This window comes from Haemaphysalis longicornis, unplaced genomic scaffold (assembly GCF_048455015.1).
Source record: "Haemaphysalis longicornis isolate Haplotype H1 unplaced genomic scaffold, Haemaphysalis longicornis Haplotype H1 scaffold_6, whole genome shotgun sequence".
NCBI lineage: Eukaryota > Metazoa > Arthropoda > Arachnida > Ixodida > Ixodidae > Haemaphysalis > Haemaphysalis longicornis.
Genome location: NW_027526407.1, coordinates 52,853,872 through 52,880,800, shown reverse-complemented (window position 1 = coordinate 52,880,800; position 26,929 = coordinate 52,853,872). Strand labels below are relative to the sequence as shown.

General features: G+C 49.2%; 1 protein-coding gene across 2 annotated transcripts; it reads right to left on the bottom strand.

The window, feature by feature from the left end:
- Positions 1 to 315: 315 nt before the first annotated feature.
- LOC144142675 (uncharacterized) lies at positions 316 to 26,929 on the bottom strand. 2 transcript variants are annotated; one of them, XM_077674333.1, is made up of 4 exons: positions 26,151 to 26,926; positions 4,482 to 4,675; positions 2,768 to 3,039; positions 316 to 612 (listed from the first exon to the last, which is right to left on the bottom strand). In XM_077674333.1, exons 1-3 carry the CDS (start codon positions 26,866 to 26,868, stop codon positions 2,800 to 2,802), a joined length of 1,152 nt encoding a protein of 383 aa, XP_077530459.1. In that variant the 5' UTR covers positions 26,869 to 26,926; the 3' UTR covers positions 316 to 612; positions 2,768 to 2,799. The 2 variants fall into 2 exon arrangements, with proteins under 2 accessions (XP_077530459.1, XP_077530458.1); XM_077674332.1 differs by lacking the exons at positions 316 to 612; positions 2,768 to 3,039; positions 4,482 to 4,675 and adding an exon at positions 17,060 to 18,336 and having other exon boundaries at positions 26,151 to 26,929.

Below are 26,929 nucleotides of genomic sequence, written 5' to 3'. Positions count from 1 at the left end.
CAGCCAGAAAGCGACACCTGAGGGGCACAGGCCTCCACCCTGGAAGACTCCCAGACCTTCAGCAGTGGCTCTGGGGACCGCACCACCGCTCCCTTCTTGTCTTCCTCCTAGAGACGGGTGCCCATCTCAACCTGTAAATAGCTAGTTTTTATGCTAAGGGAAATTCTATCGCAATGTAAAAAAACAACAAAAATAAAAAGTCCTACGTGCAGCCATGTGAACCTTAAAATGGTCCACGACAATTATTAGATTTTTCACAGTGCTTAAAAACCACGTTTCGAGTGCGATGCCAGGCTGTATGAAGACGGAGCAAAGCAGAGTTGGCAGCATTTTGCGCAACCTATTTATTGGTCAGAACCAAGAGCTTGAATGAAGGCATTAAGAGGATCGAATGGGGCCACCATGGTGAAAAAGGGTGTCCGTTAAAGTAAAGTTCTTGTGAGGTAAGCGTCGTTGCCGGCCGCTACGGTGGACCAGATGTTACACAGCCGAAGATAGTTGGAGATGAGCATGCGCTCATCAGGATTCTTCTGTGACACAGTTTGCGTAGTATTGTGGCTGTTGTTCCGCATCTAGTTGATTTATGATACCCTTCACCAGTCGTCATCGCAGCTGAAAAATAAATCAAGAAGCATCTATTTAACCGCTCATGAGAAGTGGATGTCACCGCGCTTACAAATTACAGCAGGATATCAAGTGCGTACATTCTATGAACATGAAATACTAGAAGGCACCCAGTAGAAACAGTAATTTCAAACGGGTTGAGACATGTGCCAACACTCTGTAGAGGTTCAGTTACTTGTATATGCTGCCTACGGCTACGAATTCCATATAGTTCCATGGTGTGTTGGGTTGATGCGTTGGAAGTGAATGGCCAAGAAATGATGTACGTCTATTTTCAGTGGAGAATTGAAAGGCAAGCATGTGGTCGTGTTGGAAGACCACGATTGACGTATAAGGTGCTAACACAGCATTTCTCTAAGTAATATAGCAAGAAAAATTTCAGATGGAAAGTTAGAGACCTACAATTGAGCCTCCACCATAGGGCTTTATTTTTCGAAAATTCCCATTTGTGCCAAGTGACCAAATATAATCCTAACTTGGTTACCCCTTCGGTTTTGCTGCTACAGAAGTGGGTTTCGGGGGGAGCTCCAGCCTCGCATATTTGTATCGGCGTCCGCTCCATAACAGTGCATAATCTGTACTGGCGGATGGAATAGTTGCGCCCATAGAACTTGCGTACGCAGCCTATATTTCAAGGCTATTTAGGGCAAAATGGTGACATCTTCACGATATTTATTTGTACGACCGAATACCTCGATGGGATGGACTACGCTGGGCCATTGGGCGAAATAGGCTGGGCGAAATAGGTAATGTTGGCCTGCTGTTGCTTTAATATTTGTAACAGACTAATCCCTTGTTATAGCGAAGTCTCCCGGAAAGGAAACCGACTTCGTTATAGGAAGTACTTCGTTCAAAGGGTGCATGGTTATTTGTATCTCTTCACTGCTGTTGGGGCCGTCAACAATTTTTACGTAATTGCATCTTTGGATAAAGTAATTTCACTGTCACGAAGGGATATTGTACGCTGGGAAAGTTGAATTGCCCTTTTATTTTATTTTGCAGAACGTTGGGCAGCACAAAATTTCTGCGCTCAGTTACTGACCATTTCACGCGCACGTTAAAGCCGGAGATCGTAGTGGGACTGTTGTGCGGTCCGGACAAGATGGATATCATCATTTGCATCACTCCTTTGTAGAGGAGATGGGGTGAGAAACAAAATGTGGCCTCCTTCACACCCATTGACTGCCTCGTGTAATGCACGGCGTCTTCAGTGAAGGCCTGGTTCACTTGCATCGCGAAAAGGTGTCACGCATAACGCGGGTCCAGCATTGTCGGAAGGCGAAGCCAAAGAGCCTTACACAGACACCACGACTGCCACGTTTCTCGCTGACCAAGCTCAGTGCCGGTCCAGACTAGCCCTGCTGGGCCGGCTGTATGACAGACAGACAGACAGACAGACAGACAGACAGACAGACAGACAGACAGACAGACATCAAGATTGTCGCGTTTGAGTAGTTAAAAAATACTTTCGTCTTCAAAACACTTCTACCTTTTTCACGTGACTCACCCCTACTAATCACCGACACCGGGCTATGGTGAAATACAGCGGCTCTGGTGAAAAGACGATTCTCTAGCTTTCGGGTCGTTCAGCCCTCTAGCCGTGATGTAGTCTGAGTAGGGGATTTTCTCTTTTATTAAAGCGACAGAGCGGGCCTCGAAGCTCTCTATTTCTGTGGAAGTTATCTCCTTATCTATAACGTTGCTGGGAATGGGGCATAGAGATGAATTTAATTCAAAAGCAGAGCCTGTGTTGAAAAATGTGAAAATTAACTTGGCTTTATCGATCAGAAAATCTGAACGGCCCCACAGCTCACAATTGACATAAGCCAGGGTATAGTTAGGATGGCCGCGAACAGAAGTAAATTAAAGATTGCAACAGAGTGGTTTAACTTGCACTTAATGTTGCAACAGCCGAGTAATCAAGCTCTGAATGATATCTCTTTGCGCTTAAACCACGTCTTTCAGTCGTTGCAATGTTGTCTGGTAGAAAGGTCCATCCAAGTGAACAGAAATATGCTTCGTATCCGTTCTTCCAAAGGAGAATAAAGCACAGCAGTCGTGTATTTACAAAAGCAGCGCCTGCCAGCCTAAGCCCGCGATCACACCAATAATTGTGCACTCAAGAAAGCCGAACTACACTTACCCGGGCTACTTGGGAACCTCGTGTTCCATTTGTCAACAGCCGTGAACAGCCTGGAAATGCTTTTCCAGGGCCCTGTCACTTTCATAGCCCTTGTTACACTTTTTGCAAATGTAGCCAAAAGAATCCAGGTGAAAGTTAAGCCTGTGATTCCTGAGTGTGTTTTGGTGCGCGAATCTTTCATCGCACTGGGGACACTCGAACGGACGTTCTCCGGTGTGGGTCCGAATATGGGCCGAAAGCCTATCCAGATTAACGCACATTTGATGACAAATCTGTAAAAGGAGAAAACGTCCTTTCATGAGACACTTGCCAAGCTAATGATACGCGGACATGGACCATGTGGTCGGGCAAGGTTCTCGCTGAGCAAAAAAGCTATGGAAGAAGCAAGCAAACATGCAAGCTTAGTGTTCCTGGCATGGCAATGTCTGCTGATCTTATTTTCGGCCAATCCCCAGCGTGGTTAATTGACACATACATTGGCATGCGAGTGAAACAGAGGGGTAGTTTCGTTTTGCTTGGTGCAAGATTTCCCTTCAATATGCGAGATTTGGTTCCCATGTTCGTACATGTCGGGTACTTCCTGCCCGCACCCAACGCCATCTGTTGGTTCGCTTACAACAATCCTGCCATCCCTTTAAGCAACCGTTTAAAGCACTCTGCCATTGTTGCCTTACTAGCCTACGGATACAATTCTGGGTTTTTGAGCAAACGCGCAGGGTTCGAACACCAGCAATGGCAAATATTTTAACGGCAATGCTGTTTAGGCCGACACGAATCTGTCCGGCGTAGGCAGAAGACCCCGAGAGGACGTGAGCCCATCCCTCGCGGCGGCTGCCCGGTGCCCCCGTCTCGAGGCGACGGGAACAACCTTCGTGCAGTGGATCAGCAAAAAATACCGAGCGCACGTGAGTTCGTGCCTCGGGGAGACCGCTCAACGTCGTCCGGGGTTGCGTCTGGGCTTGCGCGATCTGAGGATCTCCCGCCTTCATCGTCATCGTCGTGTAGCGACCGCACACCACGGGTCCGAAACTCCGCAGACGATGACGACGACTCTGTCAAGCCATCCTTTACAATACACACGTGGAGACGGCCACTGGACCAGCTGACGAACACGTGAAGGTCTATCGAGGCGAGGACGCGCTACAAGAGGGTTTGCCCTACACGGCTGTGACTTCGGCAGACGACGACGAAAGGGATGATGGCGATTGCTACTAAATAAAACACTTGATGTGCACACACTACGCCGAGATGCTTGTAATTGATGTGCACACATTTCTTTGAGATGTGGGGGATTTATGTGACACAGCGCGCAGAGATGTTCAGGATTGATGTGCACGCGAGCGCCGATATGTCTAGGATTTATGTGCCCACAGTGCGCTTAAATGTGCGCTTATAATATCCCCACAGTGCGCTGAAGAAACACCGTGCGCCCTTTGGGTGTCAAGCACTGCGTGATCGTATTCCCTTTATTCTGCGTAGAAAAGTTGTTGCGTGTAGTTCAGTGGCATGGCAAACACCAAAGTGGTCCGCGGCCGTTCGAAAACGTTGGGCCTAAGGTTGAGACACGTCAATGTATAGCAGTAGCTATTTAAGATTGTATAGGGCGGCCGCATTAACGAAAGTATTTACTGCCATCGGACGATTCGCCTTATGTATGAGTTACACTACTCAGAAGTATTCCTTTCACACACCTAAAGAAACCACAGAAACTCACCCGACACGTGAACGGATTCTGGCCATCGGTACTGTGTGATGACCAGACGTGCGCCCGAAGGCTGCTCTCGTGTTTGTAGCTGGAGTTGCACTGATCGCACGAGAAACCCGTTTGGTCAGGAACATCCCTTCCTTGTTGAGGCTGTGACTTGCTTTTTTCGGTGGGGGACATCAGGGCCAACACTACATCGGAGGCTGCATGAAAAATACGCGAACATGTAAAATTACCAGCAGGACTTCTGCGAACGACACTTACGAGGACTTGGATTTGTATTTCAAGGTTCAATTTAGGGCTGAAGTTGTATGTGAATAAGTAAGACTGAATCAATTCATCGCCAATGATCCTGGCAATATTCCCAGGAACAAGCCATGTGTGACGTTTTAAATTTCAATGTCGCCGTAGGCCATCCCAAATGGCAGTGGCCGATTGCCAATGTTTGGAAACCCGATGGCTCCCGAGCTATCGGCCACCCATCGGTAACTCGTATGAAAGATTGATCAAACGCCAAGCTAACGACGACCGGAAGCGGCGTCACACGGAAAGCTTACCGGCGGTCAAGCTTTTGCAAACCGATAAAAGCGGTTCCCGGCCAGGCGCATGCCGTGTACGTGGCATGTGTAAACATGGCGGTTAGCGCGGTGAACAGGCAACAACACAGCACAAAGTAATTACCGAAAGATCCACAGCACCGTGTCACGAAACAACGCCAACTGAAACTAGAGGGCAGCGTATTCAAAATAGCGTGCGAGATAGTGCTTCAGGTTTTGTAGAAATGCGTCATTTGTGTGTCCTAACGCAACGGTTCCCGGTGGACTACTTCGATGTGCGCTCCCGCGCGCACCCTTTGTTTCCACGGCTTCGAACCGGGCGGACGCGTCGCTGTGATGGTTGTGTATGTTGTGTAGCATTCAAAACGCCGTAGTACTCATGTAGGTAGGTGTCTGTGAGGTGTATTTTGGTGCCGTTGACTGTGTTTGAAGTATATCTCTCTGGTAGAATAACACTGCTTGCCTATTGGGACCGGCAGCTGGAAACCTGAGTCACCATTTCAATTTTCAGTGCGCGGTACGCGAGAGCTCGCGCTCGTTCCTGCCTAAACTTCACCTGTGGTTTATAACTCTTGACGCCCTTGAGTGCTGCTTAGTGTTGTTGGTTCTTGCGAAGAATTAGGCGGTCACGTACATCTGCTTCTATTTGTGGGACGCCAGTTCTAGCTACCCCTTTCCGGCTTTCTGTTTATCGAACAAGCAGCCGTGATCCAACTGCAAGTTCACGACGTCCAGCATGCGTCGAAGCAAGACTCGTGTAGAGTTACGGATGTATTAAGCTTGCATCACTAAACACTAGCTATAAATTGTTTTCGTGAGCCACGTAAAAATATTGCCATGCGACAAAGTACTTGCACTGCTGCTGGGCTTCTCCGCCGGTTCCGTTCACTTCTGGCACGTCGGACGAGGCAGAAGTGAGCGACGGCGACAGCTACATTGTAACCAGTTTAATAAACAATCCAGTTAAGTTTGTAGCGTCACTTGGAATTGTCGCTTTATTTGATTACCCCTTATAAACACAACTCATTAATAGGTCACAGGGCACCTCATCTAGCTCTAGGTTGGCAAAGATGTCTCGCGAAAAAACAAAAGTTCGTGCGTTTTCAATCTATTGTGTAGTGAGTTTCCTTGTAGTCTCTGATCCCGCGTTGTCATGAAACAAAACTTGCGCTAATAAAACATTGACGGCACGACATTTCTGCCTGTTGCGATTGTTTGTGTGACTACGGTAAGCACAACAAAATTTCCCGCAGCGGCTGGCGTGTTGCTCTGTCTCTTAAACTTTTTTCCCTTGTGCAACTGCCACAGTTTGAAGCAGTTTTTCGTTGAAATTGCGCACTGTTTTCTGAAAAACGAGCCAAGCAACTGCTATCACAAGGCACAGTATTGAAAAATAAATAGCAGTAAGTGCACTACATATCATGTATGAGAGCGCTTGTTAACAAGCTAAAAGCTTAGGCCGAATATTTTCACGCGTGCATGCGTTACAACGATGGTGCTAGGGGATGCATTTGGTAAGGAGCGTGCATTTACCATTGTGGCGAAGAATGTTTTTACTTATTTCAGGCGCTACAACGTAAAAGTGCTTCCGTTGGACAAGTGGCGGATGCAGCAGAGAGAACAAGTCTTCCAAGCTGGACTATTCTACAACAGCGCTGTAGAACTGCATATTGTGATCTTGGCAGATCGGCGAATTACCGAAGACAATGGCCTTGTTTTCGTTTACCTGGATGCTTCTGTTTTGTAGGCACCTCAAACAGCTAAACGAAGCAGGGATCGGTTCGCGCTTCATGAGCTTTTTCATTTTTTTGTCTACTTTTGCGTCTGTGTTTTGCTTTCTTATTTAAGTTTTGAACAAACGTGTTTCGTATTCTTTCCACTGTTCAGTCGGGTTTCTCGTTGTAAATGTGATGCGCATCATAAAAAATAATCAAAGAGATCTGCTGTGTTATGCTGCTCATTTGTTTTTGGGAAGTAACGTAATTGCTTCCGAAAGTTGATGCTTGTCACCTTTCCAACACGCCAGCCAATAATGGCGGCCGAGGTAGTGGCAAGCTCGGAAACACTGGCCACTGACGATTTTCCATGCTCGCGCTTGGCACTTTCTGCTGATTGGGACGCTTCCACAACTCGAACTCCAGGGACATTTAAAAAATATGGAGTCCATAAAATACAGGAGTCTATTGCACCAACGTGCTCGCCATGATATAAAATACAGGTTTAGAGTGGGCTAACCTCAGTTTAAAAAGTACGCGTTCTAACCTAGTTAGAAGTAGGCGCACTAGGTAGCTATTGGAGGAATCGTATCTCCGCCCGGAAATTCTGAAAATGACTGTGCCGGTGTGGGTAAGGATACCGTCGGATTGTTTTTGAAAATCGGAAACTGATGTGGATTCGGTGCTTGCAACAATTGTCAAACGCCATTTTTGTGCAAACCAAAAGCGAAACCAGTGCTAAAATTTTTGTTTGCACATGATGCAAAGTTATTGTAATTGCCGAGAAATTATTTTCAGTGTCCGGAGGAGGAGGAATAATTAATATTTATTTGTTCTAGATCTAGAGCAGCTGGGCGGCCTCCTTATTCCAGGTAGTCACGTGATCCCACTTCTCAGGGGTAGGGGAACTCAATGAGGCTTCAGGAGTCCTGCGGTTGCGAGCTGATCGGTGTGCATTCCCACAGCTGGGGAGTAGGGGAGGAACATAGGGTGGGATGGTGGGGGTGAAGGAATACGACGGGAGGGCAGTGGCTGGGGTGTTGCATTCAGGGCAGTTATAGATGAAACGGCTGTGGGAGATGTAGGACAGGATGGTTATTAGTTGGTAGACGTCGCACGATGTGCGTTTCTTCGCTGGTGAGTGCGGGGTGTTGAGGAGGGTATTCTCAGCGGGTATGTCGGTAGGGGACAAGATGTTGGAGTAGGTTGCTGGCAATGGGTTCAACGAGCCTGTCGTGGTGGGCGAGTCGTACAGTCACGTCGGGAGTTCCCGGTGCGAGACTTTGGGAACCGCAGAGTGTGCTGCGGCGTTCCGGGGAGGGAAGCCTGACCAGCGGTCCCATGTTAGGTGGGAATGCTAAGGCTTTAGAATCTTGACGGCAGGTGTGGGAATTCTTCCGATGAGATAGCTTCAACAGGCTTGTGAGAGGAATAAATTTCATTTGATGGAGAGATTGTTGTCTTCTTCCTCTGGCGAGTGCCCTAGTCCGAGTAGTATTGGGCCTAAGCAGCCCTTCTAGCCAGGCCTAGCAGGAGGTTAATAGCTAGACAGTGTCCTGTCCCACTGCTCATGAGAGGGCTAGGGGGCAAGTGTGGGTACGAAGTTCAAATTTAGGCGATGTGCGTCAATGTTGCAAAATGTCTGCAGGATTTGCACAGTGGTGTGAAAAGTTTAGACGATGTTCGTCATGTTGCAAAATGTCTGCAGGATTTGCACAGTGGTGTGAAAAGTGAATGGGGTCATTTTATGTAAACTGGTTACATTTGCAGAAGTCTTGTTTAGACTCTCTCGATGGCTATACAGTCTTTGTTGTGGTGGTGGCATCGATGTGGTGGGGTGGCGAGCAGTACCCTCGTAAGAGCTCATAGTGTTGGAAGGTGCCTGTGCATACAGTGGTGTGATAAGAGTAGGTAAGGGATCGGTGGGGTGATACAGGTTGGGGTTGCCCTGATGACCGACATCTAAAGAAAACTACTGATCAAAGCACCAGCAAACCAACACCTTTCCCCCTGAAGCGTCGGGGCCCACCCATTATCTGTTTTAATATCTAGCTTATTTATTTGAAGTTTTGCTTTAAAATTTGTGTAATTGTTATCGGTCCAAAGCAGCTTTTTCATGAACCTAACTAGTGCTTCGTCTTATGAGCCGTGTTTTCAATTCCAGCAGCTGCCAGAAAAATTAAGCAGCGACGTTCTGTAAAGTACACATTTCCCCTCATTTTCCTAAATAAAACGAATACGCTCAATATCTCAATGCTGTATGGATTAGTGTAACTACATAAGGTTGCAGAGTATCGGCACTTTTTTCTCCTATTGTTCCGTGCAGCCGCCATGATCAGTGGTCAGTTGGCATCACGTGACATTCGTTACAGTGCAACGGTGCACGGGCACTGCCATTTTGCTGCTTGCGCGTTTTCAGTAGGTAAAGTATGGTAGACTTAGGTTGTTTCTCCAACTCTGCGGCTGCGCACGACTCACGTCCTTCCAAACGCGAATCAATGATAACGCGCGTAGCAGCATTTCAGACAGAGAAGTGTGTTCGAAGACGCCGTTGTGCTGCATCTTCGGCAGTGTTGTTAACAAACGACCCGGTATAAGTTAGCGGCGAGACCATAGAGGCGGCGATCTCGCAACACTGATAAACACCAAAATGGCCGCCGTTGCTGCCATGCGTGCATGAGTGGCGGTAGTCTTATACCGTATGTAGTGACACTATACTCGGTGACAACTTAAGAACGGCACCGGAAGATGCCGCTGTGCCTTATCACCGTAGCCGGAGTTTCTCCGCGCGGCGCAAGTAGGGCGTTACTGAGAATATTTTGAACATGGCGTGAGTCGTTCCCGTGATTGTTTGGACTTAATATGCTTATAAACGACTCTAGTGACGACAAACAAACCGCGTGAGACAAGGCAGACGATATCACGCATTCATAGCAAACCCCTTTCAAAACGCGCGCGCACTAACGTCACGGGTTCGGCGCTTTAGCGGAGTGATACACTACATGAGGTGGAGCCGTTCTTGAGTTGTAATCGAGTATAGTACGGATTATACCGCAGCAAGTAGGCCTCCTAGCTAAGGCAGGCGCAAAGAACCACGATTGGCAGGAAAATAAACAGTTACTCAAAAATCTCTTTCCCCAGGCGTGCCAGAAATGTGTTCAGATAAAAAAAAGCTTCAACAGCGTAGCTCAGGGCCTTCTGGTGGGTTTTCAGATAAGAGGCGTAGAGGTAGACATTGTGTTAGCAATATCCGTACAGGTGTCCTCAAGGACTAGCGAATTCCTTTTGTTCAGCCGATCTGTTCGCAACACCCACAGCTATCACTCTGTGCGACACGGCTTTGGGAATCAACCGTTGGCTACGTGGCTTACCGCATTGATATCGCACGCCTTCGATATGGCCTACCTTGCGGCTCCTACGGATAGATTGGCCGGGAGTGAGCACTCGTCTTATCTTGCGCTCACGCCCGTTGCAGCGTTCTGTATTTTTTCAGCCACAATACGCATTGTTCCCTAGGGTACCTTTGAGAGGTGGTTATAATGTAGGGTTCATTGCGTGCTGAGAAGCCGTTAGAGAGGGGTGAGAAAAGATTATTTTAGTGGGTCTTGATCAACATTTATTTGAAAAATACCCATGCGTCCTCAGGTGAGGCTGAGCTATGCATGTTAACGAACAACACATCGATGGCTGAACCATTGCAGACACCCAAAACCGTCGATTTTTTTTCGAATTTACTTCTACTTGTCTGCTTCTCTGCATGCAGTTATTAGTGAGCATACGTGTAGGCAGAACCAAATCGCAGTTTAAAATGATCCAGCTCTTTCCCGGAACACTTTTGGCGGATTGTACAGTGTGTCCAGTCAGAGAAGCTACACTGGACTGAGAGGGGATTCTGTGTCTGTCGTTCGACTCGGCGTGTCACCTAGACGAACGCCCATCCTCCCCCTACCAAACAAGTGGCATACCATATCAGGTGTGGCACTAGGCAAATTATCAGGCAGTCGAAATATAATGATAAATGTTGAGAAGCTGAGACGACACTCGTAGAACGCTTGGCGCGTACTATCGCGGTCACACTTAGTGGGAACACGGGAGCGCGTGGCGCGAGCTACTACTTGAGCTTCCTAACGGCGCCGCGCGGAAACAGCACGCATGCGCGTTGTGAGGGTCCGGAGAGTACAGAGCTCATCTCGCGCATCGCGTCACCGGGCGGCAGCGCGTCGTCTGCTACATGCGAGCTGCCGGCGCTAAACGAGCAGCAGGCGTTGCTAGCGGCCGTGAACCGCATTTGCAGATACGCAGCAATTTGTTGCTGGAAATCAAGATCACATGGCGGTTCGTTCCTCAGATGCGCACCGCTATTCTGTCGCCTTGGCGTTCACAAGCAAACATTGTCACCGCGAGCTCATGAATATTTGATGCGTGACCACACTGGCTATGTGCGCCCACTGCTCGCATCGTCTGTAGGGGTGTCATCTTTTAGGGAAGTTTTATCTTTGTGGGCGTAAATATGCCCGAAACGCCGGTCATGTTGAAATACGTTTTACGCCAGTGATGTAAGGATCCATGCATATATATATAACTACCACCGCTTTCCGGAAGTTCTTTGGGCTAAGAGACGCTATAAAATGCGCACAAAATCGCGCCGGTGACGGAAGGGCCGTAGCATCTCAACATGTCAAGAGTTCCTGAAGAAGACAGGCGCCGGATCGTCGCATTGTCGAAGAAGGGCTACCCCCAGGTACAAATCAGGGAACTCGTGAGTAGGCCGCTGCATACGGTGCATAGGATTGTCCAAGCATACCGCTACGAAGGCCGTATCCGGGACGCACCTCGAGGCCACCCTGCCCGGGGGTTGGCTCTGGCCCCCGTCCATACGGCCCGCTGGGTGCAGGCACACCCTCAGCAGACCGGCATCGAGCAGCTGGCATGGGGGGTGCCGAAGGGAGCCGACCACAACATCATCGAGAATGTTCGGGGTCGCATGAAAGTGGCGCTGAACCGGAACCCCATGCCTTCGGCTACTGAGGACGAGCTGTAGGCCGCAATGCTCGCTGAATGACAGCTGCTGGCAAGCGACACCTCACTTGTGACAGCGCTCTACGAATCGCTTCCGTCAAGAATGTCTGCTGGCGTCGAAGTCAACGACGACATGACGCACTAGTAAGGGCGTCTCAACTAGTTCCTTATTATTTTTTAACTGCCCAGACCACCGTCTTTCATTATAAAAGCTTGAAAAAAAGTGTTTCTCTAGGCCATTTACTTTACAGCACCTTTGTTACTGGCATTACCATGCCAAATAATTTGCGCGCTCGCGTCAGCGATAAGCACGTCGCTGATACCTTTTCGCCTTGAAAAGCACACAAAATGTATTTACCTTCAAACAAAGTTCGTGCCAGCAGACGGCCGCTGGCAACGTCTGCTGCTCGTTTAGCGCCGGCAGCTTGCATATAGCAGACGACGCGCTGCCGCCCGGTGACGCGATGCGCCTGATGAGCCCTGTATTCTCCAGACTCTCACAACGCGCATGCGTGATGTTTCCGCGCGGCGCCGCTAGGAAGCTCAAGTAGTAGCTCGGGCCACGCACTCCCGTGTTCCCACTAAGTGTGACCACGATAGTACAAAAGCGACGCGGCTGTCTCTCCAGCTTCCCAAACCCGTTACCATGGCACCAAAAAATTCAATTAGGGAGTTTAATGCTCCGAAACTACACCAGGGCTCCGTAGTAGAGGGCTGCGGATTAATTTTGACCCCACGGGGATCTTCAACATGCGCCGAAATCTCGACACACCGGCGTTTTCACTTCCATTTAAAAAGCAGACACCGTGGCCAAAATTTAACTGCCGTCCTCGGGCTCCACAGCACAACGCCTTAGCCACAGAGCCACCACGGCCCCTTTTAGTGGTACAGTCGTGCACCGTCTTAGCTGGAAATATGATTTCCGGACTTTCCGCCCTCTGCATTCTTGGCGTAAGGTCATTTATTCCGGGAACTTTTCCAGAGCACAGAACGTAAAGGTGGCACTCAAGTCCTCCACACTGGTGTGAACCATTTTACGTCGGAATGTTTGAGGTATGCCACTCTGTAACGGCATATGGTGCTCGAGAGCAGTGGGTGGAGCAGCTGACCAGTTCCGAAGGCATCTTGGAATAAGGATGCCTCTCACTGGGTGGAGGCCCAAAGAACAACCTCCTGCTCACCAGTACAATAAATGTTTGTCTCTCTCTCTCCCTCTCTCTCCCTCTCTCTCTCTCTCTCTCTCTCTCTCTCTCTCGAGCCAGGCCTGTGCTCGGCTGTAAGTTTTTTGTATGACTTAGGCTTAACTACTAGGCATCTCCCTTGGCGATCATTTAAGTCGTTCTCACCTGCGTCCTGAAAATATGCTCCGCGGTGTCGCTGCTCTACACGTCCTGAGACAGGCATGTTTGACAGGGCGACGTTCGTTTCCATGCAACATAGTTGTCTTTGAGACAGCGTTGGATTGATGTATTGCCGCGCATACGGTACCACTAGCAACGCGCCACGGTGTCATCATCACGGATTTCGGTATAGCATCGAAGACGCCACGCATCAGGTTTTTGTATCGACCACCTAGAATTACATGGTAACCCCTCGCAGACGCTGCAATGGAGGGGACTTTCAAGGCTGTATACACATTAGTGTGATCACGCAGCAATAAAATACATCACTCACTCACTTTGGTCTCAAGTACACTGATTTTGAATTGTGCTACATGAGATTCTTATTTTAAAAGCAAAAAAAAAACATTCAGAAAGACACTTAAGATTGGTTACGTGTGTAAATGCTGAAGAATGTAACCGGTGCCGCTGAAGTGGACGCTGCAGGATCCATTACACACGCTCATACGAGCGCTGCAAGAGCATTGACAAGGCGGGAGTCAGTTCGCTTTCTCTTAATGCGAGCGCTAATTCCCCAGAATCGGGGCTCTAGGTGGCCGGGATGCAGTTGTTCTCTTCACACGCCGTCATGTACCCGTGCCGTCACGTTAAACAGTCACGCGATATGGTGGCTCCTTCTTTGGATACCCGGGTTCGTTTCTCATACGAACTGCAACATACCCAACTTTTTTTGACTGCGCCGGGTCGAGCGGTGATCACTTGTGGTTCAGCACAAACCGAATGACCAGCTTCAACGAGATCACCAAGGCCTATCGGCTCGCCAGACGCGTGCTCCCGCCGCCCTGTAAAGGGCTGAGCAGGGAGCAGGCAGTCACATATAGGCAGCTCCAAACACGAACGGTCATGAGCCCGGTTTCATGCACAAGATTTTCCCGGAGGCACACACCGACGGTACGTGCAGGGTGTGTCACAACGACCCCGCGACTCTTGAGCACATCGTCTGGGACTGTCTGAACTTCCCACAAGATTCTACATCAGGAAGACTTCCGCCCGCCTTTGAAGAGGCGAAGTGATCTTACAACCAAGACCTCCAACTCGAGGCCGTCCAGCGGGTCATCGTGGCGTTGGCCAGGCAGAAGTCTTCGCAGCCGCTGTAACGGGGGAGGGACCTCTAACCCTGGTGGCGACAGCGAGGACGACATTGGCCAAGCCGGAAGTCTTAACTTGGACTTCAACCGAAGGCACAATAAATGTTTTTCCAATCCCATTTCGCGCTTCTGTTCTTCACAGCGTCGGTGATTTTCTGCACCGGACAACAGCGCCAACGCCACTTTTTCGCACAACCCGCCGCGGTGGCTCAGTGGCTAAGGCGTTGCACTGCTGAGCACGAGGTCGCGGGTTCGATTCCCGGGCACAGCGGCCGCTTTTCTAATGGAGACGAAAAGCAAAAACGCCCCTGTGTACGAGATTTCGGCGCACGTTAAATATCCCCAGGTGGTCAAAATTAAACCGGAGCCCTCCACTGCGGCGCGCCTCAACGCCTTAAAACCCCATAACCGCGTTAAACCCAAAAACGCCCCTGTGTACGAGATTTCGGCGCACGTTAAATATCCCCAGGTGGTCAAAATTAAACCGGAGCCCTCCACTGCGGCGCGCCTCAACGCCTTAAAACCCCATAACCGCGTTAAACCCCATAATCAAACAATTTCTTTTTGGCACAATTCGGCGCCTAATGCTTTCGCATTAAAATAGAATTATCGGATTATTTGTACACGCACGGCGTAGCCAGCATAAGCAGCCACACCGCCATCAGCATCGACTGCGAAGAAGCACCTGCTCGTCCAAGAAAAATCACCATTGAAGGCGCCGTCTGCCAAACCATCACGAATCTGTGTGCTCTGATTTGAGTAAGACTACACTCGACGATGCGCGCGTTGAGTGGTTCCCGGAAAACCTAGGCGATATTGGGTACGGAACCATTCGCAATATCCAAACCGGAAATATGCACCGGAATATCCAAACCGGAAATATCGGTTCCTCTGGCGCCCCCGGATCTGAACACACTTGACTGGGCAAGAAGGTGCTTGCAGACCGCAAGATCGGCGTTGGTTGCGACAACTGAGACCCCGCAAATTTGTGCCATTGCCCGAATGCTTAGAAATTTCGCTACACAGGAGGCGTACTGGAGCAACGTTTGGGGAAGATGTCATCTCAAACGTCTCAAACGGCGTAACTACGAGCGCAAGAGAGCCCAACACCAGAACAGGTGTTCGAAACATGGGAAAGCCGGACCCAGGGTGGACGACCAGTGTCAGGCAGACTACAGATCACCTACTGTGGAGGATCTGTGGTTCACGATGACGAAAACAGCACAAAGTAAGCAACGACAGTAGAGAGAGGAACGACAGCGCGGCGTTCCTGTTTCTGCTCTCGTTATTTACTTTGCGCGGTTTTTGTAGCGTGCGCTACACTGGCTGAGGCTGAGCAGTTTCGCGTTGCTCCTCCAGAGCCTTGCTGCGCATGCGCGAGGCGCAGTGACGTCTCAGGGCGCACAGCTGGCGCTCCGGAGCCGCTGCGCGCGCCTCGCCGGTCTGCGCATTCCAGATGAGTGACGTCATAGCCGCGCCAGGCGCACTGGCGCCGGCGCGTGCCCAGCTGTGCGCCTCGGTTGCGCAGTAGCGAAGTCCGACGCTGCGCCGGAGCCGCCTGCCGTCTTTGTGGCAAAAGAGAAGCAACCAGACGTTGAGCAAAAATAAATACACATGTTTCACGTAATGTTCATACCGTGTGTGTGTCATTGAAGTACGATAAGCTAATCCTAGACCACCAGGAAAGCTAAGATTAACCAGCTGAACCTTAGCTCACGCTACGTATATCCTGGCATAGCCGAGCTAAGCCTCCGCTAATTTTTGTCATCACGAGTCTAAAACTACCCAGCTTACCGTCCACCTACTGTGGGATGGCTCCGACTTCCAAGGTAACTGAATCTAGTGCCCTGATCCCGGTATCCGAACACCGATCTGCTTGGCATAACTGGGATTCGCGGGCGTTGTCCACTCGCCGTAAGAGGGCAGTCGCCTGGCGCTCCGGACACCGAGGACCGCACAATCCCACATGAGGTATCAGATGCCCCACTTAACTTAATGACAAATTCGAAATTAAGAGCGTTGCGCATTCGTTGTTTTATTAGAAAGATATTTCGTTCCGCACAACAGACTCTGGTGCCTTTCTAAGCAGCGTTCGTTTCTCCGCCTTACAATCGTACTAAAATTAGTCATGTTCCATCAAATATTACCTGATGATGACGACGCTGATTTCTAGCTATGAAGCATTTATTTTTTTTTTCGGATATTATCACGTGATTTACGAGTAATAATTGTTAACATCGGGCTGCTTGGTTGTTCATTCATCCAGGTGAGCATAAATCCGGAAAACCGTAAACTTTAACAAGATTTACACACCTAAAAGTGTAAATCACTGGCCATAACAGCCTAGCAAAAAAAGGAAAACACCCTGTAAGGTGTTTTGTCATTTAAAGCACCCTTACACCCTAGCAAAAACACAAGAAAACACCCTTTTAAAGGGAGTTTTATCGTAAATTACACCCTTTCCAACTTTTTCTCTGTTTTTTGGTAGGCTTTAAGGGCGTTGGTTATGAACAAAATAGGTGTAAATAATTTTACAGTGTACGAAAAAAGCAACTTCGGAAACAGCGCGAGATTTAATGATAAATTTTTTACGTCGAAATGTGCCACTGAAAAACGAATACCACAAGCAAGCATCCTGGTATTTTGGCATCGCATATTATTTTATACCTTACAGTTGTGGAAGAGAGAGCGGTGCCTTTAGCATCACTGGCGATGTTACCCTGGCGAGGACGCGTGTCTTGCTACGCCAGATGGTTAAAAGAACTATGATAATATAAAATAAGTCGACGGTGATGACGATAATCCGCATACTTGCAGAAAGGTATTTATATACACTGGTCCGGTCTTGTACATTTTAGGAAAAGTAGTACAGCTTTGGCCACACGGTGGTCTCGCTTAGGTCACAACCAGGGACAGAACATGTCACTCACTTCCTATATACACTCAGATACATTGTGGGCGCAAGGATTCACGCACAGTCAAAAATGAGATGGCCTGAGGTTCGCGCACGTCACAAAGTAGACACAGTGAGGAAGTGGTGTGTTGTAGCTTGAAAAGCAAGTGTCTTGTGCAGGTGGCATTCAGTCGCATGCAATGTAGAACTGCTTCGTCATGCATAGTAAGACCTTGGGGCGTTTTGAAATTGCAGCCCTCGGTTTTGTTCTTGCTGCAGATACCAGCTAACACGATGCATTTAGTCCGTTGGATTCTTCACACCTTGGGAAGATCCTTGTACTCTTCACAAATTTGCAATGCTCCTTCGCGGTGCTGTTGGTCTAGTGCCGGCAGGAGTTCGGTGAAGTAGAACTTTCGTAGCCTGGGCATGCAGGCAGCTACAAAGTCTGGCGCGAAGGGCACCTCCACCAGGATGTCATTTCTTGCGCTCCAGACGTAAAAATAGCACAACATCTTTCCCGCGCAAAACATGGCGAACTGCACTTGGTGATAGTAGCCGTTGGGACCGTTCTCCAAGAGAACGTAGTTGTCTGCTTCCAGCCTCACGTCGTACTTTCCTCCCCTGATGAGCTCCAGGCAGTCCGTCACGTGTGGGCATTTCACTTCTAAAATTGCGTCAGCAGAGGTTAGAATGCCGTCGGGTGATGCGGCCAACCAAGGAGCTTCTGGTGATACAAAAATGCCGCAGGGCATCACGCGGAGTCCTGTGTTTTTCGTGAACTGCTCACGAGCGACTGCTTCGTAATTTAGGCCATGTCGTGTGGCTTCAGTTCCCGCGAAGGTTGGATTAATGATTGCATTCACTGCATTTTCGCCCTGGGTAGAGTCCTTTTTCGGGATTCTTTTTACATTGGACGAGGTAACCCTCAAGCGCCTTGCCACAGACCACAGGGCGTTATTCTGGCTCCTGGTGTTCAGTTCTAAGAATGCTGCAGCTCTTTCGGATAGCTTGACAAACGTTTCGTAGAATGTGTTGCACCGCGAACAGCTACCGGGCAATCCGTCCACGTTATTATGGGAGCTGTGCGGCAGAGGCTCGTGAGCGAGCGCGATCACAGAACTGTTCCTGTTAAGGGTGTCGACTTTGCCGTTCAACGGTAGAGATCCAGTGGTCCCGAAGCAATTCCGCCCTGGAAGTGCAACAATAATGTTGTTACACGGTGTCCGAACTAGCGAAAGCCACCAAACTCACGAAACGCCATCAAAAATTTCAACGAGCAACAAGAAACGGACGCGATTCCGACTTTTACGAGATGAAAGAAAAAGCACATAATAATCTCAAGAGGCTGTCCAACGGACGCTCAGTCAGAGAACTGAAGGTGTCGACCCTGACGATACGCGATGGATGAAAAACTGGCATACCAAATACATAATACACGCCATGGCCAATTACCGATGATGTACCCAGTACGCAACGATGTCCACTTACGTCCATGGATCGAAAGAAACACGGTCCATATTTCCGTGATAACCTAAGATGATCGATCGCTGGAATGACCAGCTTAGGCTTAGTTTCTCGTACCATGGCCTATAATAAAAGACAGCTAAAATGTTAACGCTAGACAAACAAAAACAATCCCGCATTTCCTAGCTTCGAGAAAACCTCGTTTTTGTTTTTGAAACGATAAAAGCTGAAGAGTGCGCGGTTGTATGCAAACAAGCTTGTCAACAAAGCATTTGAGTTGACACGGCGCTGATTATGAAACGAGCATAGCTGTTCCAGTCACCGCAATCATGAAGACACATGCAACTGCTGGAAGCATGCAGCAAGGAAAATATTATATGGTAGCCTGTGCTGCGTCGCTGCTGTTTGAACATGAAGGGTTGAGGACTCCTAAACGGAGCAGAAAGAGCAATTAAGGCATTCGACACACAATCACCGCTTTTGCTAAGACAGCTAAATTTTATGCGTAGGATACGAGGGGTATACGGCAGGCAAGAGTGAGATAAAATTAAGTACACCTAACAAGCAACACGGAAACATGGAAGAGAAGGAAACCCCGAAGTTACTGGACGGTTACTGTGCTGCGAACTATGCTAATGTGCACCCAGCCACCTAATGTGCCCAAAGGCTCTTCGCTATGACACTCTCCAAAAAAAACTGTGGTTGACTCCTCTGTCATAGGAATCAGTAAAACACGAAAGTGAAATGTGCAGCGAAATCTGCAGATGAACATGATTTGCGGGTCGGCGGCTGTTTTGTGGGTGTGCTTGGCGAGCGACGTCTTGCTGGCGGGTCGCTTCGGCAAAGGTGTACTGGCGTCATTTCTGTTACGGATATGACGTCAGAGAAATCTTGGTGCATCCCGGCAGAAAACACTTTCATGTTAAAATATAAAACCCGAAAACGAACAACCCTAAGTATAACGTACTCTTTGGTACTAAAGGTTGGTTGCTTCCCCGCGAGAATACCCTGTGCGCAGGGGTGCAGCCTTTACACGCCGCTTGCTTCGCTGTACTGGCGTCACTTCCGTGACGGATATGACGTCAGCGAAATCTTCGTGTATCCGGGAATAAAACACTTTCGTGTTAAAAACGGTGGCATATCCGCTTCCTTCACTGCGAATGTCGTCGAAAGACGAGTCTTCTGCCGCCCCTGCCACGTAACTCCCTCCTTCTCTTCCCCTCTCTCCCTTCGACCTCTCTCCCTCCTCAGGTGCTCCTCCCATGATTAGAATTTGAATTTCAAATTTCTTACGCAACGAATAAATGTTACGAATAGGACAGGCCAAAGTTGTCATAACAGCTTGAGGAGCACTGACACCCTGAAACACGGGGCGGCGTACAAAGCACGCGGAAAAGTGGATGAAAGCCAACTGAAGTATGTTCAATTGTCTCGCTGCGCATGCGCATTCTTTTGAGCCCTTCATTTCTACTGTCCTTAGAACGGTTGAATTAAACACTTTTTGGTGTGTGTTTACGTTTATCTATATAGCCTCACTTCGGCACCATTTTTAGCGTGTTGTTTTTGCGAACTTAAAAACTAATACCACGTCTCTTTTTGATTAAAAGAGTCCCTGCAACTTGAAATTATGTGCTTTTCGTTCACCCTCAAATATGATTAGTGTTTGCTTTCTGTTGAACACTCTTGACATGAATGAGCCACGTCATCAGTCTTAGTAGTTGCAAGTTTGCAACTTCTTGTTCAAGCATTCCCGAGTTAGACACCGAAAGTAACTCAGAGTGACCGACAAGAACGTTTGCATTTTAATAGCCCAAAAAAAGACTACCATCTTTAAAAAAACGCCAACCACAGCGTTCTCTCAAAATAACGGCCACGTTACGATTTCTGCTGGTATTTTCACCACTTTGTTAAAAAAACAGATGAAACTAATATTCAATAATTGTTTATAGCGAAATATTGTTTGGCTTGAAAGAGTTACCCACATAATTGCCTGTGACTAGTTGAAATCACTTGGGACATCATATAAATCCTTGCAATTTGTTGGACTTTCATTAAATTACGTGGAATTTCCTGGTTCTACAAATCTCGAGTGAGGAGGTGTTCATGATGCTAGATATACGGCGATGCCTTATTGTGTGTTTGTGTGCTGGCGTCGTAATGCCAGCTGTTACGTCGGACTGCAGAACACAATTGGAAAAACTGAATTCCTTGCAATTCCGCACATCCTCCTTTTCCTGGCCAGGTGACCACGATGATTGATTGATTGATTGTGGGATTTAACGCGCCGACGCAACGCTGGCGATGAGGCGCGCCGTAGTGGAGGGCTCCGGATTAATTTTGACCACCTGGGGATCTTTATCGTGCGCCGAAATCTCGTACACACGGGCGTTTTTGCTTTTCGCCTCCATCAGAAAAGCGGCCGCCGCGGCCGGGAATCGAACCCGCGACCTCGTGCTCAGCAGCGCAACGCCTTAGCCACTGAGCCACCGCGGCGGGTGTGACCACGATGACGACTATGTCCCCGTGAGTGGAGGACATGCTTTAAAAAGTCCCGCTGGGCCGGGTAAAGGACACGAGGGTGCCTCCGGGTAAAGAAATCCAGGTAAAGAACACGAGGGTGCCTCGAGCTTGTGGTAGCTTCACGTGAAAGGACAGCCCGGTAGGCTAGCTGTGGAGAGGACGTGCTGGCAGACGTACGAACGGCCCCTACATCCAACTGAGGCGTGCAGCAGCGACGATTCTGACTTAAGGGGGTAAGTAGACGGGCTGGTGCATCAAGAGCGGTGTTCAGCGACGCGTCCACGCTGTTCTACGCCAGCGTTTTCCTTTCCTCGAAGTGGAGTAGATGACTGCACCAAGCATTAGTGCACACGCTGGTCCTGACGGTGGGCGACGCCGTCGGCGACGGGCTTAGCTCAGGCGTGCAGAAGAAAGCCTTATAAGTCCACGACGGCGGCGGTGAACCTCAGTCAGGAGTCGGGGGTGAAAGGTAAAATTCTGAAGCTGCTGAAACGCGGGTGCAAAGTCCCGCTCGCAAGGAGTGTCTGCGTTCTAGAGGACAGTGCGAGGACAGTGCCGCTATCGTATGGGAGGAGTTGGGACTCCTGTCGGGAGCATCGAGTGATGTACAATAGGAGGTGCCAAGTGCAGCAACGAAAAGGCGCTGTCTAAGAAGGCCCGTCGGAGTGAGCAGCCGGAGGCGGCGTGTTGCTTGGCATCGCGTCAGGACGACGCGTGGAAAGCGGTCGCCCGTGTTGACGGTGGCACGCCCACTTCGCAACGGAGTGCTTGTCTAGATGTCGGTGTTGGGAAACGAGAAATTGCTTCCGTTGAGGCGCCTGAAACTCCTGGGATGAGTAAGCTTCACTGGGGGACATTGACCTGTGCCACCAACGGGCCCCCGCTTTTAAAGACGACGTAACCATGGGGTGTGGCTTCGCAGATTTATAACGAGTGTGAAGCATGGCCGTAGTCGACAGGGGCGTGGCCTGGTAACATCCTGCCAAGACCGTGCGGAGTTAACGGTTCCCCGCGTGTGGTATCCGTGCCACAGTCCCCCACTCTTGTGGGTCTGACCACCTGACCCTTTCCTTTCAATCACCTCTGACGAGCAGTGGGAGGCAGCGCTGGGTAGCTCTGACCCGGGTGTCCAAGGCTCACTCGTGGGCAGAGCTGCTGCTGTCGCCGCCAGACTCGCGTCGGTAGCCAACCCGCTCTTTTAACCTACTTTCGCCCGCTACAAGTCTCTCTCTCTCTCTCTCTCCAGAAGATTAGGGACGGTTAGCACGGGGCCGAAAAAGTTAGTGTTCACACCTGTAGGGCAGAGCAACGGTATCCAAAGACAAGTTCGAAGTCAACTTACGCCAGCGAAGTCCAGACTCCACAGAGCGAAACAGCGCTAAGCGGTCGGTTAACCCCACAAAAAAACGCAATGGGCAGCACATCGGGTCTCTTCTAAGTATCGAGAATGTCAGAATATGTTGCGAAGGATGGCGGAGCACCCGCCGCCATGTTCCTTGTATACGGCAACCAATTGTAGCAATAGTGCACAGATTTTCAAGAAGCTGCTTGTCGAGGGTACGTTTTGAAGAACGTGTTGTGAAGGCATGAGCCAACGATAGAGAAAAGTGTGACCTCCTTTGCCCGTGAGGTGCCGATACGAAGCCCGGATGCGAAGATCCTTGACGAGGCTTAGGACATATGACATTGCATTACTCAGAAAGGACTTAATCTTCCTTCAGATGGGGCACTTCTCGTTTACCTATGAATAGGTCAAAGTAGTGAACCGTGTATCGATGTATAAGTCGCCTTATTGTGTAGGCCAACGCGACTGACTTAAAAGGAGTAGGCAGTATACTGAGAAAACAGAAATACATTTTTTTTATCGGTTTAACTAGGGCTGCGAGCCGAGGCCATAGTGGAGGGCTCCGGATAATTATCTGACTACCTGGGATCCTCAACGGCGCCGAAGTCTCAACACACGGGCATTCTTTCTTTTTCACTCCACCTAAAAGCGGCCACCGCTTTTCATATAAAGGCGAGAAACGAAGAGCCCGGTGAAGACGCGAGGTAGGCAGAAAATTATCGCGAGCCCTCCACTACGGCGCGCCTCGTAGAACATTTCTAACTTATCTACATATGCCCTTGATCTGGCGCTATATTCAAACATAAAGGTCGGTTGCTAAGAAGTTATCACCGCGAGTTATCGGCACAAGCACTTGTTCGCTGATAGCGAGCAGCCACTTATTTCCGGACAATCGTGCGCGCACGCAAGCAAGCACATAGTCACGCCCGCACACTTGCACACACCCCATATATCCATCACCGGGATTACTTTCTTTTGCGTAACCCGAGCGATATCACATATAATTTGAGACAAGCCCACTCAATACTTATATGGAATTGTATCGAGTGCACAAAGAAAGATTTCTATGGCTTTACCGATAGCTATGTAGGCGTCTCCTTTTTCAGATACCTTAGATGATTGATTGTAGGTTTTATTGATTGATTGATTGATTGATTGTGGGGATTAACGCGCCGACGCAACGCAGGCGATGAGGCGCGCCGTAGTGGAAGGCTCCGGATTAATTTTGACCACCTGGGGATGTTTAACGTGCGCCGAAATCTCGTGCACACGGGCGTTTTTGCTTTTCGCCTCCATCAGAAAAGCGGCCGCCGCGGCCGGAAATCGAACCCGCGACCTCGTGCTCAGCAGCGCAACGCGGTTTTATTGATTGATTGTAGGGCTTAACGCGCCGACGCAACGCAGGCGATGAGGCGCGCCGTAGTGGAGGATTCCGGATTAATTTTGACCACCTGGGGATCTTTAACGGGCGCTGAAAGATACCTTAGATGCAGTACTAATATCCTTCCAAGGATTCTGTCGTTCACTTTCGACGAAACGTCCTTAACGATGACCCGTACACAAACGGTAAAAGGTAAGGAGAACTCCATTCAACTACGAGTTCGTCAAAAACCTAATTCATTGAGCTAGGTTAACTTCACACTCCTAGCATTTCGTCGAAAACGTAATGCTTGCAAATTTATTCAACTTCACAGGGTTATCTTCAAGGAAGCAAAACGTTATCTCCATGGTACATTTTTTTATTTAGATGCTAAACAGCTAACATTACTGCGAACACCATTAATTTAACCAGCAGCATACAATCTTACGTGACTCCACCAGTGTTGGTCAGCTTCTCTGTCGTTCTGCCCGTCCCTTGGCGCTTTTCTTTCGCCAAAAGCAAATCCTACTTTAATCAAGCAGGTGTTGACGTTACACACATTTCGCGGTATCTGTGCTACCACTGGAGACTGTTTTACTGTTTCTTGGTTGATCAACTATTTATGGTGTGGTGTTGTCCACGTCACTCGACGCGATCATGTCTGTGAACACGACCCACAACAGCCTCACTATTAGCAAAGCGATCGACCTCGCTGCATTAATTTGAGTTTAATTTTGGTTTCCTCTGTGAACAGATCGAAAAAAAAAATGTCTCAACATTATCAAAGCCACTTCGTAATACATTAGGGTTTCTCTGGGGCCAGTATTACCACGCCATAGCAACACTCAGATGTGACTCTGTTTCCCATTGTCATTGAGCTCAATGGAAATTCTTCTAGGTCGCCATAATATTTCGACGGCACCTACGAACTTCGAACTTGTTTTAGTATTCCGGCTATACACAATATTTTTCGGCAAAATACCGCTATATGTTTAACAAAAAACTGGACAGTGCCCGCAGCATAGTCGGATACTTTGGCGCAACAGAACGGGCAAATTTCCAGCCATTACCCGCCGCGGTGGCTCAGTGGCTAAGGCATTGCGCTGCTGAGCACGAGGTCGCGGGTTCGATTCCCGGCCGCGGCGGCCGTTTTTCTGATGGAGGCGAAAAGCAAAAACGTCCGTGTGTACGAGATTTCGGCGCACGTTAAAGATCCCCAGGTGGTCAAAATTAATCCGGAGCCCTCGACTACGGCGCGCCTCATCGCCTGCGTTGCGTCGGCGCGTTCAACCCTACAATCAATCAAATTTCCAGCCATTAATTGCTTCCCGGAATCTGCCGCGAGCCTTCGAGATTTTCGCTCCGCAAAACCACAATCACTAAAAGCCGTGTTATGCTGGCTATTAAGCTGGAACTGCTTATATCCGCATAGCAAATATCATGTTGTGGAATCGGACGCGAATAGACTTTCAATATGTGTTGCGTATACATTCGAGAACTCCGAATATTCGCACTTCGCGATGGACTCTGAAAGTGGAACAGGCATTGAAAGTACCGCATATTTATTTGCTAAAGTACGTAGAAGCGACATCACAGTTTCAGTTTCGTAAGCCTCTGACAGGTTCAGCCGTGCTGGATTACCACGTAAGAAACATTAGTTCCGCCTTCCATAGATAGAGGTTTTCGGGTTAGAATCCTAGTTGCAATCTAGGCTAGTGTTTTACACTGACCTTCCAACTACCCTAGAGGGCATGGCAAAACAGGAAAATAAGAAGCGCAGTTGTATAGTTCCGATTTAGCAACGCAAGGCAACCGCATAGTTTCGGTTTAGAATGCCTCCCTAGCACGTGCGTAATGCGTGATTCTCCAGCCAATCCCACTGGATTCTCCAAAGGTCAGACAGTGCGCGAATTGTAAACAGCTACAGCAGTCAGAAAGTCTACTTGGGGAGTCAAAACTTCCACTCGGACTAACGTAGGTGTTTAAGTGAATGCTACTATAGGCGCACGGTGAACTCGCCCAAGAATGCCGAGTTCCAGATATTGTAAAGTTAGCTGTTAGTATTGTTTAGGATTATCACACTGAACCACCGGCATAGCTGTGGTTTACATGACACGCCCCCTCCCGCGCATGCGCCGTCCTAATTTGTCTCAACACCAGCGTGTAAGCGAGATTAAAAAACTGACTCCAGCACAACGCAGCATTCCCGTTAAAACTCTAGCATTACCGAAATCGCATGCCCTAGACACGCTCAATGCGATTCAGAGTGGCATTGCGCCTAGTAAAGCAAAGGGGGAATTTCATGATGGCGTACCTGAAACGCCCACCCGTTGCTGTTGGCTTCCGCCAGTTTGAGTCGCTGGCTTAGTTACTTTTGGTGGTACTGTCTTTGGCACTTTGGGGTTGGGAGGTCGAGGCGTTTCAACCTTGACACTGGTTGCCGGGCGTTTCCACGGGCTGTTGGCGCCACTCGTCGAAGGCCCCGCAGAACCATTCTTCGGAGACGCATATTTCACGTCTTCCTGAGTTTCGGCTTCGATTTCTTTTGCTACGCGACAGGCTCGATCCCAGGAGGCTTCCTCGTCGGGCATCGCCAAGAGGCGACGCCGGATGGCTTCGGTTCGAAGACCAGCGACGAGCCGGTCTCGCAGGGCATCCTGGAGAAAACCGCCGAACTCGCATTGAGCAGCTATTTCCCTGATTGCGACGATAAAGTCCGTAATGGTCTCATCCGGCTCCTGCTTTCGTTGGTTGAACCGGTACCTTTCGGAAACCACGGAGCGCCTCGGTGAGTAGTGATTTTTTAGCGCGCTCGAGACTTCTAGGAACGATGCGTCGATGGGCGTCTTCGGAAAAAGCAGGCTCTTGAGCGTCACGTAGACGTCTTCACCTATTGTCGTCAAAAAGAGCTTCCGCTTCTGGTCGTCTGAGATACCGTTGACCGATGCGAACGTCTCGAAGCGTTCGAGGAACACCTCGAAGTTTCCCCCGTCGGGGTTGAACTCTGGCAGCTTGCCGAGGGTACCGGCCATCTTCTCCGAGAGTGCTGTCTCCGCCTTTCTGCGGAACGCGCAAGCAGAAAGAGCGCGCGAC